Here is a 19,354-nt window from a genome sequence, read left to right as displayed (position 1 = left end):
GCCGGAACTGGGCCTTATAAAGTTTATTGTTTTATAACTTTTAAAGGAAGACATCAGTGTAGCCCGTCAGTAAATGTGCAAATCTTTAGTTGCTCTTAGAAGCTCAGAAGAGTTAACCATTCAAGCCCTGGTGGGGGTAAGTAACCTTACATTTCTAGCAAAACTTAACTGTCGCAAAATTTAATAAGAAGAGTAACCGACCCCAAAACAATTTAAGGAGGAAAGTGGGGTGATAATGGGGGCGAGCGGGTGTTGTGGTTGCTGGATGGTGCAGAGAGTTTGGAGGGCTGGTCTCCTAAGTCTATAGGCACAAGGTGAGATCTACCAGGAAATAAACGGGATCTAGAAATGTCGAAGAAGGCAGCGTGTTTTCCCAACAGCAAGCAAGCCGCCCTTCAGCTTGTTTCCCCCCTCTACCCACCTAACACAATGTTCCATCCAAAGAGGAACTTAACAGCTCCAGATGTGTGTTGGACAATTGCACTGGGATGAGTTGCATTAGAGAGAGTTTCTTCTCCAAGTTTGCTCTGTTGGGACAGACAAAACTAAGGAGGCACAAACCAGAATAGGCGCAAAGAGGGAGGGAGAAAGAGAGGGGAAAAAAAACTTACAATAGAAAGTTTATTTGTCCAGTCAGTACTTAAAAAAAAAAACATTTTCTTAAAAAAAAGCCGATCACATGTTTGCTCAAATAGCCAGACTTTGACTCTATTTTTAACTTTGTTCACAAAAAAATAAAAGGGGGGAGGGAAGGAAAGAACTAGACGTTACTGGAGCTGAGCTGAATCAAAGCCATCTCTAAGAGTTCGTGCAAAGAGTCATATACAAAGGCACAGCAAGGACATACTGTCTGGAATCACAGTTTTCGCCACAGATTCACTATTCACTACACGTTAGGACACGTTCAGTTGTATTTCATCATTTCACCTCTACAACAGCCATTAATGACACAGGAATTTTAGGTAGTTTTGGACTGGAAATCTTGGCCACAGCTTGGAGCTATACAGACACTGACACTTTGAACACACATGCACAGTTAAGCACAAGCGGAGTGCAACACAGAGAGAACATGGGGGCTAAAACAGGCGGGGGGGGGGGAGAAAGAGAGAGAAGAGGGGAAGAGATCTCCCTCCTGGCCTTCCTGTGAGTGTGTAGGTTTCTCCCCCCCACACATTTTTTTAAACAGTTACTTCAAGTAACACGACTCGCTTCATATAAATAAGTTAAAACATCTACATTTCCCCCCCAAGACAAAGCCATTCAAGACAAAGAAATGCACGGGGGGGGGTGGGGGAAGCAGATCTACTGGTAACACGCGCTAGGTAGGCTCAATTAAACAGGCTCATGATTAAAAGATGACGGGGGAGCGTCTTCGGGGGAAGCCTCCCAGGGAAGTTGGGGGGCAAGTCGACGTAGAAGGGAAAGAGGGAGGACGAGAGAGGGAGAAGAAACCGGCGACTGACATTTCCACGCCGGGTCAGCTCGTATAATACTGCTCAGTACTTTCTTTCCTCCCCCCTCCCTTCCTCCCTTTCCCGGGGAGGAAGAAGCCGGGCTGGGGTTGCTCTCAAGGGCGAAAAGCTCCTCCTGCGGCTGCCATGCTCATGCTCTTCAGCTTGTTATCCTTTTTCCATTTCATGCGCCTGTTTTGGAACCAGATCTTGATCTGTCTCTCTGAGAGGCAAAGAGCATGTGCGATTTCAATTCTCCTCCTGCGGGTCAGGTATCTGTTGAAGTGAAACTCCTTCTCCAGCTCCAGGGTCTGGTAGCGGGTGTAAGCAGTCCGAGCCCGTTTCCCTTCGGGGCCCCCTATGTTGTCTGCAACAGAAAAGGGAAGCGGGTGAGAGTTGGGAGACAGGGACCTGCTCTTTTCCTGGGCCACCTCTGCCTCTCCCCCCCCCTTTCTCTGGTTGGTTTTATTTGCGTTTACTTGGAGAAAGGCTCAACAAGTACCTCCCTCCCACCCGTCCCTGCCCCCTTCTCCTTTCCTAAATAATATTCAGCATTGTGAAGTTGAAACGTCCCCCCCCCCCTTTGGAACTATGTACTGGCGAATTTCAACCCAGAGGTAACTGAGGCAACGATCATGCGGGGCTTCCCTCCCCAGACCCTTCAGCCATGCTTACTGGCGAGTAAGTATCCTATGCTTTCGAGGGACTGCCTTCCTATGAGAAGGGTTAGAGTCCGGGCGTTCTCTTTTCTGGACTTAGTTTCTTGACTGCTTATTAGACCACGTTGCAAAAGGAGATCGCCCACATCCCCCTCCAAGCACCATTTTCCAAGCCTAGATCGAAGGCGGACTTTAGGTGGAAGTAAGAGTGGCCATTTATGCATGGGAGGTTTTGCTGCTCTTTAGAGGCACATTTTCCCCATCCGAATTCTCAGAACTCTGCATGGGGGCTTATTGTTGAGTTTTGAGAATTTAGATAGGTAAAGTGTGCATCTAGAAAGCAGCAAATCCAAGGCAAAACCTCCCATGCATAAATGGCCGGTGACTTCCAAATTCGTGGCGACTGCAGCACTCCCCCCCTTCTGAAGTTTCCTTCGACTTCCTTTCCGCCCAGAGAAATCCCCCCTCCAACTCTCTCTCTCTCTCTCTATTTGCTCAACTTCTTTTTTGATATAATTAGTAACGCTGTTTTTCACTGGACCGTCCTCGCCATAAATTACCGAGGCTGACACTCACTATTCAGGTCCCTCTTTCTCTCTCCCACCACCGCGAGGACGACACCTCGCAGCCCTGGAGACTCGGGGGAGTTGTCAGAAGAGGCTGGCTCGCCCTGCCCGGTCCCCCACTCGCCTCGGACGCCACCGCCGCGTCCAGGGTCCAACCTCCCAACACACAGAGAGCTGTCAGGCGCGCGCCCCCCCCCAGCCCCCCCACCCCTCCAGGAGCTGGCAGTCTCTGCTGGAGCCCAGCTTTCCCTTTGGAGAGCCCTATCCCCCGCCCCCCCTCCGGGCTGGGACCCGGGCATGCTTTTTTTTACCATGGCTTATGTGCAGCTTTCTCATCCAGGGGTAGATCTGGGGCTGGGGCGGCTGCTGGGCGGCGCTTTGGTCGTTCTGCTGGGGGTTCGCCTGCTCGCCGCCGGCCGGGGCGTCGTCGTCGGGGCCGGGCGGCGTGCTGAGCCCGTCTCTGGCGAGGTGGGGGTTGCCGGCGGCGCTGGGGTTGCTGCCGGCGGCGCTGCCGCTGCCGGCGGTGCTGGAGGAGGAGGTGGACGAAGAAGCGCTGGTCGAGTTGGCGGCGGCGGAGTTCTTCCCGCCGCCGTGATGAGCGTCGCCGGCGAGGGGCGAGGCGGCCAGGGCAGCGCAGGGCAGCGGGTCGGGCGGCGGCGAGTGGGTGGCGGCGGCGGCGGCGGCGGCGGCGGGGGCCGTCCGTCCGGGGTACCTGGCCTCGGGGGCGGCGGCGGCGGCGCTGTTGGCCGAGTACGCGGGGCGCGCCCCCCGCTCGGCGGCGCCTCCTGCCGCGAAGTGGCCGGACGCCGCGCGGCCGACGGTGAGGTCCATGCCATTGTAGCCGTAGCCGTACCTGCTGGAATGCATGCTGGCGGGCTCCCGGAACGGCTCGCTCACGGCACTGGGGTCTCCATAATTATGTAACGGGTAGTCCGGGCCATTTGGGTAGCGACCGCAGAATGAGTTTACAAAATAAGAGCTCATTTGTTTTGTTTTTTTTGATCGGGGGGCTTTTGATTTGTGGCTCTTTGCTTCGGTTTTTTGGTGCGTCTATAGCACCCTTGCACAATTTATGATGAATTATGGAAATGACTGGGACATGTACTTGGTTCCCTCCTACGTAGGCACCCAAATATGGGGTACGGCTCCATGTCACGTGCTTTTGTTGTCCAGTCGTAAATCCTGCCTGATGACCTCTAGAGGTAAACTCGTGCACTAAATGAAGGGGGGGGGGAGCGGGGTGGATGCTGGAGCGCCGGGGCGCGTGCCCGCGGCGCGGGTACCCGCCGCCAGCTGCGGGCTGTCAGTCGGCCTCGTGCGCCACCCTCTGGAGACGAGCGAGATCTTCACCCTTCCCTCCAGGGGCTGCAGCAAGGCTGGCTGGGGTCGAATCGAGGTTACAGCCCATTATAGCAAAATTATGGCATTTCTCTCTCACAGTCCCCATCAGTACGTACCGATTGTTAAGGGCTATCGGCTCCAGATCACAAAACCGGCAAGAATGCAGAAGCAGAAGGGGGGGGGATATATTCATCCTTGATTTTCCAATACGATTTCTTTTGAAACCTTTCTTTTTCTTTTAAAGTAATGGCCATTTATAGTCTGCGAGAGACTGTAAACGCAAAGCGAAATAACTTTAGGGTTTTTTTTAGACTTAAGGATTTTTGGGGGGGAGGGGGGAAAGGATAAAGCTCAGCATTCCCGCACCGACTGCTGAGGCAGCGCTTAAAAATCGGAGGGGGGGCATCGATCGAGCTGTATTTTACGACATGGAGAGTTGAAATAGCATCTCGACTTCAATAGAAGTGTCGCATGGTATACTTTTACAAAGGGCGGAAAATCTAATAGAATTTAACCACAGCCATCGCCATTGGGATCCGCTCTCCCCCCCTCCTATTTTCTTTTTGCATAAATATAACGCATCCGCTGGCAAAAAAGAAATCGTTTGAGAGTTCACTTTTTAAAAATATCCAGAGCCGGCACCCAAATGGAGCACCTTGCATATATATATTAAAAAAAGATCCTCATGTTTCTATATATACATACATATATATATTGAACGCCAAACACATATACATACATATATATATACACGATGCTATGTTTTCTCTGCGCTGTTGTGAGGACGCTGTCCTCTCTTTCCACTATCAATAACAATCCATATGAAATCCTATGATTGGAACTGCCATTCAAAATTATTACTACCGTTATTATTATTATTATTATTATGGGATTTAAAGAAACACGAAGGGGAGGGAGAAAGCCCTCCGTTCAGTATTCTAGCCCTTTCCTAGCTTCTACTGTCAACGCCCTCCACTGCACCCCAAAATGAAGAAAAAGTTCTTCGGGTGGTCAATAAGCACCTTTTCTTTAGTTCTAACAAGAACTCTAGAAATGTGCCTCCCTGAACACTCCCCACCCCAACCATTGTATCGTTGTGATTACAGTATTGACTTTAAAAAAAAAACATGGTTTTGAGTATTTTTTTTAATTACTTTGGAAATACAGCTGGCGAATCATCAACGTTTTAAAAGATAATTTTTGAAAGGAAAAAACCACACTTGAATATTCCATCTGGCCACCACCACCCCTTCTCGCTTCTATTGTCCTAATTATATCTTTGAATCCAATGTACAAAGAGAGACATTTTCTTCACCTATTGCATTTTAGTACCATCAGGATGCCGGGACAGCCCCGCTGAAACCGGGGGATCTTATTTCCCAATGAAGGGACTCTGTGCCGAAGTGAAAGGCTGTAGCGCAGCCAGCAACACCCAACCCCGGGCTAGCAGCGAAGGCTGCCCAGATGCCTGCCCACCCCCCCTGGCCACTCTAGAGCGGGGAGGCGTCCTCTCCTCCAGGCGCCGGGCTTGTGCTTTTTGCTTCTCCCAGCCAGGTGCCCCGGCCTTTCCAAACTGCGCCGGTGTGTTCGCAAAAAAGGGGACCGCGCTCAGATCTGATGCGCTTGCAACACAACCCTCTCTACTGCGGGGACCTGACCACGCGCACCACGCCCTTCTACATTCCATAATTCTATGGATCCAGAAAATTCACAGTTAATTGCAAATATATCTATATATAAATATGTAATATATTTTAATCAAGCCTTTCAGAACCACCAGACTTTTACAAAAAAAAAAAAAAAAAGACACAAAAAAGCTGGGGGGGGGGGGGAGTTTAGTGAAAAGAAGCGCAGGACCGGGAAAGGAAGGGGCAGGAGGGGGAAGTGGCTCAAGACACCAAGGCAAGGTCTGTTAATTTTGCTTAAGCGTGGTTTTACTCCCCTGGCTTCTCCTCTGTTTCTTCGCTGCCGGGCTGTGTTGAATTGATCAGTTTGCTTTCCTTTTTCCACTTCATGCGTCTGTTTTGAAACCAGATTTTAATTTGTCGTTCGGTAAGGCAGAGAGCGTTTGCAATCTCAATCCGTCGCCTCCTGGTTAAGTATCTGTTATAATGGAATTCCTTCTCTAGCTCTAAGGTCTGGTATCTGGTGTAGGTTTGCCTGCCCCGTCTCCCGTGGGTTCCATATACTGTACCTGTGGAAGTAAAGACAGTCAGATCTCAGTGGAGCGGGCCTAATGCTGTGGGCTACGGAGGATCAAGAAGCGGCTCCCAGTCCTGGGAACTTATTTCCCCCCTTCCCTACAGATTCTATAATAGAAGACCCTGAGCTTCTCAGATTTGTAGGACCTAATGTTTATAAACGTCCTTCACTTCCTAATTTAGGAGCAGATTTTTGGGAACCAGATTAAGGAACAGCTGGGTTTCACACAGAGCTGGACATGGGGATTTCCCAAAAGCTCACGCATGTACTGTTATGACCTTGCGTGATACATTCTGTAGGGAAGCTGCAAGCACCAAGAAGAATATTTGGGCACGATCCAACCAAAATCAAGCCTCATCATCACGCCCCACTGATTTTAGCGGTAGATCCAAACAAGTGTCTGGACTTAATCCTCTACTAATCAAATGAGTGGGACTTGAACTGAGAGGGAATCGTGACCCTTTGGGGTAACGGAACTTCAGCAAACGGACAGCCACAGCCTAAATGCTTTGCAAGTCTCCTTGACTGCAGTAAAGACTTCTTCCAAGTAAGCCTAGAGATGAATTAGTTTTAGGGAAATAATAATTTACTCATGTTTTCTTAAAATAAGAAGTCCACTTTAAAACTATTACATGGCTGAAATGGATTGCATTGTGTATTCTGAAAGGACTGTAGTGCCTACAGTGCTGATTTTTTAAAAGCCATGCCACTTTAGGGAAGAACCTCTTACATTTATATTTTTCCTTGCAGGTCTCCCTCCCTCCCTTTGCTATCCATTTTAAAGTTCCACAAATAAAGGAGGACAGAGGTTGAAATTCTGATCCATTGAAATCAATGGGAGTTTCCCCATTGATCAAGTTTCTTTCTCCACTGCCAGTCTCCCACGCCCATGATTTGTGTGTGCGCGCACATATGATAGAAAAACGTGCATTCAGTAGCTAATACTTATACACTAATGAGTGGGCGAAGGGAGGGGGCAGAGATAGAGTGTCTTGCAAATATATGGAGTAGTCAATAGAGAGGGGACCATCTTCAGCATCGCTCTTTGAGTCTCACTGAATGAGGAATCTGTGTATTGTCACACTAGCACTGTGACTATTACTATCAAATCTGAGAGCTAATCACTTGGAAGTCCATCATACTCATGTTAATGGAACCGGCTTCCACTGAAGTGTGCTTAGGAATGCAGCCTTCCACTATGGGCCCAAGCTGGTGGCAGTTTGTTTTTGAGAAAAAGAGTGTTTCTTCAAGGTAGCTCAAGTATCAGGTAGGGAAAGAACGTGGGGACAAGTCTCAGGTTACCCCATTGGCTTGCAGGTTTCATTGCTCTTCAGAGACAGCCCGAATAAAAAGGATATCCATTCCCAAAACGATCTCCCTCCATGGGGGGGACCCCTTCTCGCCCCCCCGTCACCCTCACCCCATCCCACCCCCCACCCCCCTTCTCGATGGCATTCCCCTGACTTACCAGCACACGAGTTCATCCTTTGCATCCAGGGGAAAACAGGGCTGGTGTACTTCCGGTCGCCGCCTTCGTCATTTAGGGCTTTGGCCGGCCCGCTCTCGGGCTTGTACTGCTGGTCCGGAGCGAAGCAGGGCAGAGGGTCCCCTGGGTGGCCGGCCCGGGGCTTGCCACTGCCGGAGGGCGAGGCGGCGCCGCCGCCCAGGTCCTTGTCGGCGTAGAAGCAGGAGCCCCCATAGTCATAGGAGGAGGGCCGGCCGCAGGCGAGGACCGTGTTGGTGGACTGTTGGTAGAAACAAGGTGAGGCGTAGCTCTTGTCCGGCAGGCTGCCGGCCCCATAAGAGGCGGGGAAGTGCCTCAGAGCCTCGTAGCCGGCGGGGTAGAGGGGGATCTGCCCCAGGAAAGACTCCTGCCCGCTGGGCAGGCTCCCCGGGAAAGAGGGGTTCACGAAATAGGAACTCATGGGCGCTCCCCAGACCCCGGACCGTGATTTGTTGTGTATTAGTACATCTGGCTATAACTATTAGTAGTCATCCGAGTGGTTTGTTTCTGGATGGCCGAGCGCCAAAAGCGACAGCAGCAAATCGCACCAGCTGACGGCGGGGCGACCAATGAGCGAGCGGCGGAGGGCCTTCTCCCCTGGGACCCGCCGCCACCGAGCCAGCAAAGTTACAAACAACAGCCCCCCCCCCCGCCCGAGCCGCCGCCGCCGCCGGAGCCCGGCAGATGGATGGCAACGCACGGCAGCCACCTTCCCAAGTGCCAGGGGAGGGAGGGGCCGGAGCGGGAGAGGACGGGGGGGGGAGGGTGCGTGTGAGTGTGCGTGGACAGGAGTGGTGTGTGAGGGGGGGTTTCAGGGTCAGTTAATCGGCTGCGCCAAGGAAGTGGCACGGAGGGTGCCCTGGGGGCAGGGGGCACCTGGCCGCTGGAATCCGAGGGGGCCTTCTGCAAAGTTCGGGGGCAGGACAGGATCCTCCCCTGCCCCTCTTTTGATGGCTGTTCCTTTCCACCACCCCCTCCCCAGAGATGAAAGCACGGCAGTCGATTAAAAGCCATCCCTGTGTTACCTGAGGCTTTGGGGTTTGTTTGTATGTTTCTCTTAAAGGACAGTTTTAAACCATCTGAAATCCAGAAGAAGCGCCTGGACGCTTAGTCAGAAAGGGGCTCTCCCCTCAAACATTCAGTTATTACCCTCTCCCCTCCTCGCTTGAGTTACCCCAAAGGAATAAGTCGCTCCGCACCGGAGTCGCGGGCCCCAAACGTTTCCCTTTGACGCGGCTACATTTAGCCTAGCGCGGACAGTTTCGGGGCGTAGCAGGAACCGGACAAGAGAAAGGGGTTTGCATTTTTCCTGTAGCAACTCTTCCTTCGGCTGGGCGCTTGCAGAAAATCCTTTCCAAAGTAACCGAGCCGGCGACCCGGCGTTTGGAAGAGAGGGAAGGATCACAGGAAAGGCAGGCCTCGGTCTGCCGGTTGAGTGCTGTGCAATTATTTTTTTCAAAAAAATATATTGTTGTTGTTCTCTGAATCCGGCAGAAAAACAAACAAAGAGGGCCGGGTCTTTTCCCCTGCCTCCCCCTCCCAAAGCCTGGATCCAGGAGCACTTTCAAAAATGACTTCCTTTGGCTGTGAATTCTGACGTTTTAATTAAACCGGGTTGTTTTTCGCTTTTTAGACCAGCCAACCGCTGACTTTGCATTTTCCGTTTTATCGTTGCAAATAATTGCAGACTCACTTAAAATAAAAGCTTCAGTTCGGGCCTGCGGTTCTAGGGGGCTTTAAAGAAAGAGTCAGAAGGGAGCCCCTTATTTGTCTCCCCTTCCCCAATTCGGCCTCAGTTCTAAAGGCAGGTCACCACCAGCCCGTTTCCTCTCGGTGCCAATTGAGGTGGTTTTCACACTTGCCCCAACTTTCTGCTTTTAAACCTACTGGCCGGGTTGAATGGGCTCTGTAATGACCGGCCCTCAATTGGCTTTGCAACCCGGGGGGGTTTGTGGCTGTTGAGACTCGGATTGGATTGTTTCATTTCCGGAGTCCGATTACGGTATCTATAAAACAGCAGTAAGTTAAAACAACCCCCCCTTCCCACCGCTACAATCGTGCACATTGTTTGTGCCTCAACTGGAGTTTCCCAGAGAGCTCTCGATTGCCTGCAATAATGGTTTATTTTGCCAAAGGACTTGTCCCATTCTTAGCCACAAACAGCAACTCAAACGTAACCCATAAGTGCAATTGCCAATAAAGGGGGGAAATATGCATCAGGTTTGTTTTTAAAAGGAAAACAACCATAACTGAAAGTAAAAAATACATTGCCTTTCAAAGATTTTGACGAGGCAAGCACAACAATAAAAAATAAATAAGTGTTTTTAGTGAAGTTAACGCAGTAATCAGGAGAGACAGAACTGAAAAGGGTCTCCCCAGTCCAAACTACAGCAACGTCTCTCTCTTCCTTGTCTCCACTTTTAGGAAAAGTTTTAGCACAGTGAGATTTTTGCTTTTGAAGGTGGAAGCTCCCCCCCCTCCCAACCCAGGTCACCCCGTACAAAGCCTATACGAGAGGCTTGTAAACCCAGACATGCTAGGAAATGGACGGTTAAATTAGGGGAAGACGCCGAGGATCCCCTTGAATTTCTTTTGAACTGGCCAGTGGCAAAATTGATCAGAATAATCCAAGAAAACATCTCTGGGAAGGAAAAGAGCAGCAGGCAAGCACGACGAAAGTAGGTTATCTAGCAGATTAATCTGTCCCCCCTTCCAGTATCGTGGTTTCATTCCAATGAATGAATAACATCCACGACTGTTATGAGTCAAGCCCCCACCCCCAAGCAGAGCCCTCGAGACCCACATCTGCTCAACAGCAGCGTCTGCCGGGAGCACCGCAGAGGGGAAGAAGGTAAACAGACCCAACAAACAGACCCATGCAAAGACCCATTCAAATCAAAACATTTTGTTTTAAAAACCCAAAAAAACCTTTAAATAGAAGGATGCCTTTTTCTTTCTTTTTTAATGTGACTACCGCTCTAACACCACGAGGGTTTCCCCCTTCAGCCTTTCCATTCAATCGAAACTATCGGTCAAACAAAGTTCGAATACAGGTGCGGGGGGGGGGGTGTTGTGCAGTTACCCTCTTAAGCTTAAAAGCCTCTTTCCTTCAAGGTACAAATCCACTTACAAATCCGTCTCATGTTCCGAGATGTAACAGGAAGCAACTTTTAGCTAATAGCCGCTAATCCAAACAGCTCTCGCTATCCCGGCCATTGTTTAGGTTGAACGTGTGTTAGCAAAAAAAAACCCTCCCCAACGTTCACTCTGCCAAACATTTAGCTCAATAACATAATTAAAGGGTGCTCCTCCCTCCCCCTTTAACCCACACGCATGGGAAAATACCCTTTATGTAGATAAGGTCGGATGAGACAACTGAAAACCGATTAAAAAAATACAGCCGGGAGTTGCCCGTGGTAAAGCAATCCGCTAGGTCTTTAAAAAAAAAAAAAAAAAAGGCAGTTGCCTTTGGCCCTCTCCCCGCCTAGTGCCTAGTTCGGCCACACCGTGGCAGCACTGAGTAGCTTTCTCTCGGCGATAAATAATCCGACATTCTCCGCAGTTGCAGTCGTGCACATATACTGCATTGGGAACACGCACGTAATTCTTTGCCAGTTCGGAGAAAACATAGAAGAAACCCGTCGTTTTGAACATTAAGGACTCCCGCTGCTCATTTTTCACAACAGTAATGAATATTTTAAGATTGGAATATTGCAAGACTGCACAATCAGAAAGATTTTTTCCACCTCGGAAACAGTATTTGAACCACAATACAAAATGGGCGAACCAAACGTTATGACTCCTAAGAAAATCTTACGTCCGCCTCTACCACCACATCCCTCCTGAGTTTTAAAGGGAATTTCCTCCGGTTTCATTCACCTTGTGCCCCCCCCAAAAGCGACACAGTGAGGATCTGGAATACGGTCCCCTGTTGTATTTCAGCCATCATTACCATTAAAGAATAAACCACATTTCCAGAGTTTTAAAAAGTCTGTAATACTATCCAGGTTCCAAACTGTATGCGAGACATAATCAATACTGTGCACCCTCACTGGTCTAATTCTCTGATGTTAGCGGAATTGATCTCCGTCTAAAACGAGGTGTCTATAGAGATTTTCTTGACATTGACAATATGATATAACCACTGGTTTTTTTTTAATTGCACGCCTTATAAACAGCAAACACAAATTCAGCACGAGAAAACAGGTTTGTTGGTGATTGTGGGGAGCATTCTGTGATTCTAAGAATGTAGCATTCAATTAGATAGCTTTATCAAATCCACCGATATAACCTATTATTAATAAAGGAAATGCCTGATTGACATGGTTAAAATGACAGGGATAGGCTCGTGGGTATCCTTTCCCTTTCTGCGCTCAGCCTAAATCCAGTCGACCGAGCCTTCCACGGAGCAATTTACTCCTTGCTTGGTAAACATACTATATCTAATGCATACATATATAAAACTACACACACAGAGAGACAGAGAGGTTACTGTTGCAGGCTGTATAATGTGTCCAGGTTTGCTCGCTCATTTCTCTGCATTTCTCACCTTTAGGTTCTGGCTGGCAGGAGCCCCTTCCACTTTGACAGCTGTCGTTTTGGCTGCCCCGGAGACGAATCGCCCTCCTTTTGGTGCCAGAAGAAGCAGGAAATTAGCCAGGTTGCGAGTTGAAAATCTGCCACTCCAGCGTTTTGAATCCAGTACGCCACACCTTCCGGCGGAGGAGATGGAAATCGCCATCCGAGAGCTGTGTCCTAGGCGGCTGCTTAAGCCGAACCTCCATACTCCCGGTTCCCTATTGACTTACAAAGGACTAATGATAACCGGGGGTGGGGTGGGGGGAGACTGAAAAGCCAGAGAGATCCGAAGCAGGACAGAGCCGAGCAAAAGAATGCAGCTCTATTCTCGCCAGGGAAATTATAAAAAAGTTCATGTTCACGGTTACCATCCACATGACCGTCGGCGACCAATGGAGAAACCCAGCCACTCATAAAGTTGTATTGCAAAGTTGTAAATTTTCATAAACAACAACGGATTTATGGCCTTTTCCTCATCACTAAGAAAGAGGCAGGACTTAGAGGGGCGCCATTTTACCAGAGAGGCAGAGCTAGATTTTTAAAGGACCCACCGTTTGGATCCCCTTTTCTCCATTATTAGAAAATCTGCACTGAAGGTACTGAGAATACCAGAGCCTACAAAGACCGCTCTCTTCTCCACGCCTCTTCGCCTCGCTCTTTTACGCATTTTTCTTAATTCCACTGTTAATAGTGCTTTTTTTTTTTTAACCAACCGAACTGGTTCATTAAAAGAAAATAACAGCTTGTATAGAAAATATTTGGCAATAGGGAAGTTTGTGTATGCGTTACAGACAGAATTTTTCGGGCAGAGGGCTACCGCACACTCCGTAGGCTGCGCCTTAACCCGCCCGTATTCATTTTATCCCAGGAAATTCGCATTGCCACGGGCCCAGATGCGGATTCTCGTTTATGCTGCAGAAAATGGCTTCCCCCCCCCAAATCTAAAGCCTTCTTATATTCCAAAGGCTAAAGGGAGTCTTCAACCGTATGCCTATTGACTTAGAAGTAACTATCACCGAACTGAGTGCTTTTTACTTCGCTATTTACTTCTGCAGATGCCTTTCAATGCAGGTGAATAAATGTTTTAAATGCATACTTCTCTTTTTTTCCCCACTTGGAAAAAATCCCTCTTGGAATCTAGGAGATTAATGCCCACCTGAGAATGTGGGTGCCCCCCCCCAATGCCAGTTAGACCATTACTTACACTCAGATCCTGGGCGTATTACACACAAGTAGATTTTAGGATTAAGGAAGAGCTTACTTCCAAGTAGTAGGACCAGGGTACGGAATGTTTTCGGATATTGTGAAGGGACATTCTTATCCCCCCCCCTCTGCAGGGTGGTATTTGTGTGTTTGTGCACATGTGTGTGCGTATACCCACTCCCAACAAAGAAAGACCATCCATTTGTCAACAAGCATTTTTATTTCTGTGTAACATAAAACACACTGAATACACCAAAGCACTTCCAAAGAGAATTCACGCACATTCAACCCCTCCTCCCATTTTTTTTCTTTAAAAACACGGAATACTTCAATGTTCACAATGAACACATCGAAAACACACATTGTAACATACAATTTATGAATCAAGTTTAGCCAAAAACTTTCCAGGTGCAATTTATTTATACAGAGCTCATTTAACATGGCATCATGCTACAGAGTGACCCCAATTAAGTACAGATTTCCCAGTTTATGACGTGATACAGATATAGCCAAAGTCGCCGGCCAAGATACAAGACGTTTTCATTGTTCACGCAGCTTCTTATGCATTCTGTTCTGGTTGTCAGGACAGTGGGGAAAGGTGATCGGGAAGCAGGTATACGGCCGCTGCCCAGATTCACAGGAGGCTAGATTCACAGGAGGCGCCGAGGCGGTGGTTTTTGCAGCTGTTGATCTGTTTTGCAGCAGAATTAATGATGCAAACCCAAAACATGGAATCTGCCGCCCAGCACGCAACACAAAAATGAAATACAGGAGATGAAACCGCTTTATACAAACTTCCGCAAGGATTTCTTTAAAATTCAGATGGCGAAGACACGAGAAGATAGTTTTTTTATGTTGCAGCATATCACTTAGTAACAGACTTGGAATAAATATATTATTATTTTTACTTCTTTTTAAATTACACTCAGCAATACTCGGACCCAGATTCTCTATTAGAGCTATGAAGGCCCCATATTTCTACCCCCCCTTCGATTCCTTCTCTGCGTTTTAGGTCCTGCAGACAAGTAACACTGGCATGAATCCCTTTCCTTATTAATAAAATACAGTAGGGCTTTGAAGATAGGTAGGCGGAGCTAGTTAATAGGTAGTTTTGAGAATAGGTAGTACAAGTCGCTGCTGTTGAGTTTAGTGGTTCAGTCATTGTTTTTCAAGGATTCCTCCCCCCCCCAGGTTTATTTTAACAACAACAACAAAAATTCCCATCCCATAGTAAATGGAAGGACGTAGACATTCAGTCTAAATTAGGTAGTTTCCAAATGATCCTAATGCATTCCCGCCCCTTAGGGACTGATTGGGACCAATACAGTCAGGTAGTTTATTTGGAAGCGTTAACTTTTGTGTGTGTGGGTTGAAGGATCCCCTCCCCCCACATGTGCAAGTAACCAATTTCTTTCAGTCAGAAATATCAGTAACACTTTGAAAAAAATTCAACATTTTAAATAGAGGCCCGGGCAACCCAGGCCAAAGCGATCCGGGATGCGCAATGAGAAGTTACTCCTAGTTTACACAGGGCGTGATCTAGGGCGTTCAGGGGGTGCGGAAGACCAGTTGAAGGGATCTGATCTACGAGTGGCCATTACAAGGGTCTTCTTTTATGATTATGATCACCCTTTTTTGTTTTCGGAGGGAGCGTTTACAACTGTCCCGGGCATACAGGGTCGGCCGACTGTCTCCGGCCGCGGGCAGCTACTCTTCCTCCTCTTCCTCTTCGTCTTCCACTTTCTCCACCGAGGCTGCGGCCGAGTCGCTGTGGTGGTCGTCGGCGGGGACGGGGGGAGCGGCGGCGCCGGCCGGGGCGCTCTCCTCTTTATGCTCCTTCTTCCATTTCATGCGCCTGTTTTGGAACCAGATTTTGATCTGCCTCTCGGTCAGGCAAAGCGCGTGGGCGATCTCTATCCTCCGCCGGCGGGTCAGATAGCGGTTGAAGTGGAACTCCTTCTCCAGCTCCAGGGTCTGGTAACGGGTGTAGGTCTGGCGCCCTCGCTTCCTATCCGGACCTGGAAGAGGGGGCGGGAGAAAGAGAGGGGGAAAGTGAGAGGGTCCGGACCTGGAAGCGATCCCCTCGGGAGAAGGCATGGCTTTTACAAACAGCCCGGGAGGAAAACGGACCCAACCTTTAATCTCCCCCCTCCTCCTGCTCGTTTCCTAACAAAGGCGTTTCAGACCCGCCGAACGCCCGGGTCGGAAAGAGCAGAAATAGAAATTTGCGGCCCGATTTGGTCGACTAGGAAGAAAGTCCAGGGGAGCGCACCCAGCCTTATGCCTGGCTCAGTGGGTTTGCAGACTGCAGCCGTGGCTTGTCTGAAAAGCCCCAAGCAAGAGGGGGGGAGGGAAGAGAAGAGAGAACGTCTCTTTGCAGCCCATAATTATACGTGTCTTCAAAGCCAGGTGGAGAGGGAAGGAGGGCTGCGAGGGAGGCTGAGCCAGGCTGTCCCAGATTCCCGAGGAAGTCGACACAACCGTGTCTAGAACCCGTCGCTCCCCTTCCCACCGGTCGAGACAGTTTGTTTCCAGTGCTAGACAAAACAGGACGGTTCACATCGCCCCCAGACCCCTTTCTCGTGCCCATATCTATAAGGGACCCTATTTTTCTGGGAAACAAAAAGGAAAAGGGGGGAGGGATAACAAAATAGAATTTTTTTGCCCCCCTTCCCTGCCGCCCCCTCTCGCCCACGTTCCCTTCCCGACCCAGGCTCACTTTTCTGCCACCACACCCCCGCCCCTTCCCCATGTGGTCCTCTCCGGGCACCTTCCCCCGGCCTTCCCTGTCGAACCGACCCAGCCAACCCCGCATAGCTCCAACGCACAGCGAAACCGGAGTTAAATAAATTTACGAGGCTAGAACCCATTAATTGGGCAATAAAAAGTTTTATGAGACTCATTTACATACAATGCCACAGGCTCTCCGCGCAATGGCGCCTCTGCTCTAATTAAAAGCAGGCAGGCGCTCCTCGCGAGCAACTTGGCGTGCTCCGCATTGATTCGCCCCCTGCCTGCCTGCGACCGCTGGCAAGTTCGCCTCCCTCCCCGCCCCGTCTGCCCCCCCTGCCCCATACCTGAAGACCTCATCCAGGGGTATATCCGGAAATTACTCTCAGCCTGGCTGTGCAGGTTGCCTTCCTCCGCTTTCTCACAGCTGGATTTGGTTAAGTCACTGCAGAGGACGGGAATGTTCTGATCAAAAGAGGAGCAATGAAGGTTGTAGGCGTCTGAGCCCAGGCCGTATCCGGAGGAGAACGGGCTTTGATATAGGGTGCTGTTCACATTGTACAAGCCGGGCATGGAGGAGGCGAAGGCGCTGGCGCCCGGTCCATAGCCGCTTCGCTGGGAGTTGGTGGCGAAGGAGCAAGACGTGGGCTCCGCATTTTGGAAGAGGGAAGCCGCCCCCGCCGTGTATTTGCTAAAAAGAGCGTTCACATAATACGAAGAACTCATAATTTTGACCTGTGATTTGTTGTCCGGTAGGCTTCGGTGTCGGTTTTACGAGGTAGCGTGATATATGATAACATTACACCCCCAGATTTACACCAAACCCCATTTTCTTTTGGACTGAGCTGCCTCCACCACGTGATCAGTCATATGACCCCATCCTCCAATCTCCTCCTGCATCACAGGTGGTATAGATCAGGGTGGCTCGCAAGATCCTATAATGGAAGGGGGGAAGAGGATCACCTCCAATGCCTGACAAATAGCGAGGCGGACGGGGGCGCCGCGATCCGGGCAGCACCGAGGACGGTCCGGAGAGCCAAAGAATAAAGGCTGGCTTGGCTCCGGTGTGAAACAAGAGCACGGAGCTTTGAAATGGAAAGCTCTCTCTTTCTCGCTCCGTGTCATGGTTATTTTTTTTGGGGGGGGGCACGTCCCTCTGCTGCTGCAGGCTCCCCTCTCTCGGTCTGCAGTTATGTCTCCTACACAATTCAGGTGAAACCCCAGCACTGCGCCTGCAGCTCTCGCTACCTTCCAGCTTATTTCCCCCCCACCCTGCTTGTTTGCCTGTTTGGTTTGCTGTTTGGAAACGGGGAGGGGAGAGGAAAGAAATGATGACCCCCTCCCCCCAAAAAAGGGCTCGAGCCCTTGTGCAGTCAACTAAAATCACGGGATACATTCCCCCCCCCCAAAGGCAGCAGCAAAAAACTATTCTGTAAATCATGCATGCATTTTCTTTTCCTGAGGGAATGGAAAGAGGGAACTATTTATAGAGGAGGTTTCCTAATTTGCTAACAGATTTATTAAGATACTGACATAATGCATTCGGCTAATCTCTTCGGGCTATGTGAATGAAGGTTTAGGAAAGCCTTTTCGTCTCTCCTCTCTCTCTCTACTCTCTCTCTCGTCTCTCCTCTCTCCTCTCTCTCTCTCTCCTCCTCTCTCTCTCTCTCTCTCTCTCTCCTCTCTCTCTCTCTCTCTCTCTCTCTCTCTCTCTCTCTCTCTCTCTCTCTCTCTCTCTCTCTCTCTCTCTCTCTCTCTCTCTCTCTCTCTCTCTCTCTCTCTTTCTCTCTCTCTCTCTTTCTCTCTCTCTCTCTTTCTCTCTCTTCTCTCTTTCTCTCCTCTCTTTCTCTCTCTTTCTCTCTCTTTCTCTCTCTTCTCTCTCTCTTTCTCTCTCTTTCTCTCTTTTTCTGGTTGCAAACCGCTCTGCCTCAAAACCAGGGCGCCGAAATGACGAGCAGTTCTCCAAAGACTGGGGTTTTCAACTCCGCTCTCAAAGCAGGGCGAACGGTCAATATGGGCCATTCCCTCTATTCCAGGAAGGAGCAGAGAGGGGAACTGGGTGTAGATGTTTATTTTTTTTAATGATTGTGAGGTTGCATCTGGTGAACCGGAGCGTTTTGCTCTGTCCAACAGCGGTATAACATCACCCTTCCACCAGCACCCACCCACCCCGCATTTTTAAAAAAATCAAGGTAAATAATACATTTGTTTTCGGCAGCTTTACAAACTAGATGCAAAAAGGACTGGCGGTCCATTTTTTGGTCTCTGCTAGTAAAAAGTACCTCTGTGCTAGTAGCGAAGATTTCACACACACACACACACACTCAGGCTCCTACATTTCTACAATCCAGCTCCCCCTCAACAATAAGGCTGCTTCCCATTGAGGGTGTCGCATCCGACCCTTCCTTTAAACGGATCGTAAAAGTGGTTTCCTTCCTTCAGACGGGGAGTTTGGTAAAGCCAGCTTTTACTGCCCCTGCTATATTGCACATCATAAACTGGAAGGAGGACAATAGGGTTGCTCCGGAAATTCTCCCTTCTAAATTATAGTTTGGTGTCCGGTGTGTACAAAGAAGTTCTCACCAGCTAAAATGGTCCCTGGAGATCTTTCGCACGGACCTTTGAGAAGGTGCATTTTGGTAACCCGTGGAGAGAGGTTGGCCGAGGGTGCCCACTGGGACCCACAGCGGTGGGGGCTATAGGGCAGCCCAGCTTGCCGAGGGGTGATCACCCTGCGATTCCACCATAAAGGTGGGCCGGGGATGGTCTCGAGTCTGGCGCTGAGGGCAATTGAGGGGCACCTCTGCCAGTCTACCCCCAAAGCCTGCGAGAAGGGCTATTTCTGGACAAACAAGCTGGTTGTATCCAGGGAACCCTCCTGGTTTTCTCTCGGCCAGGATCCCTACCAAAACCCAAGGAATGAATGAACCACCCGAAGTGGTCGTGGTGGTGGAGGAAACCCCCTCCCCAATTATCCTAGTTTAAAAAAAATGCTGCGAGAAATGAGGGAGAGAAATTACAGGAAGGCGAAGCAAAACCTGCAAAGCCAGCGAGATCAAAGAGGCTGAATTAGACGGCATTAGACCAATAAATTGCTCCTCTGGTGACACCGTAGCAAGA

General features: G+C 49.5%; 4 protein-coding genes across 6 annotated transcripts in view; all 4 read right to left on the bottom strand.

Moving 5' to 3' along the window:
• HOXA3 (homeobox A3) overlaps nt 1–12,472 on the bottom strand; it is a 47,944-nt gene extending 35,472 nt beyond the window's left edge. For both annotated transcript variants that reach the window (XM_056857218.1, XM_056857221.1), the window contains exon 1: nt 12,273–12,472. The gene's annotated coding sequence lies outside the window, so the exon portion shown is untranslated. The remainder of the gene's footprint in view (nt 1–12,272) is intronic.
• Nucleotides 1,536–4,027, bottom strand: HOXA5 (homeobox A5). 2 transcript variants are annotated; one of them, XM_056857225.1, is made up of 3 exons: nt 3,221–4,027; nt 2,988–3,163; nt 1,536–1,818 (listed from the first exon to the last, which is right to left on the bottom strand). In XM_056857225.1, exons 1-3 carry the CDS (start codon nt 3,658–3,660, stop codon nt 1,568–1,570), a joined length of 867 nt encoding a protein of 288 aa, XP_056713203.1. In that variant the 5' UTR covers nt 3,661–4,027; the 3' UTR covers nt 1,536–1,567. The 2 variants fall into 2 exon arrangements, with proteins under 2 accessions (XP_056713203.1, XP_056713202.1); XM_056857224.1 differs by having other exon boundaries at nt 2,988–4,027.
• HOXA6 (homeobox A6) lies at nt 5,952–8,359 on the bottom strand. Its single transcript, XM_056857226.1, has 2 exons — nt 7,688–8,359; nt 5,952–6,211 (listed from the first exon to the last, which is right to left on the bottom strand). Exons 1-2 carry the CDS (start codon nt 8,142–8,144, stop codon nt 5,952–5,954), a joined length of 717 nt encoding a protein of 238 aa, XP_056713204.1. The 5' UTR covers nt 8,145–8,359.
• Nucleotides 12,473–15,211: 2,739 nt separating the features above from the next.
• HOXA7 (homeobox A7) lies at nt 15,212–17,081 on the bottom strand. Its single transcript, XM_056857077.1, is given in 3 exon segments — nt 15,212–15,522; nt 16,582–16,968; nt 16,971–17,081. Coding segments are annotated over 3 exon segments (762 nt in total). The 5' UTR covers nt 17,035–17,081.
• Nucleotides 17,082–19,354: the final 2,273 nt, after the last annotated feature.

The sequence above is a fragment of the Euleptes europaea genome, chromosome 11 (genome assembly GCF_029931775.1).
Source record: "Euleptes europaea isolate rEulEur1 chromosome 11, rEulEur1.hap1, whole genome shotgun sequence".
Lineage (NCBI taxonomy): Eukaryota > Metazoa > Chordata > Lepidosauria > Squamata > Sphaerodactylidae > Euleptes > Euleptes europaea.
This window is presented reverse-complemented; position numbering and strand designations above follow the sequence as displayed.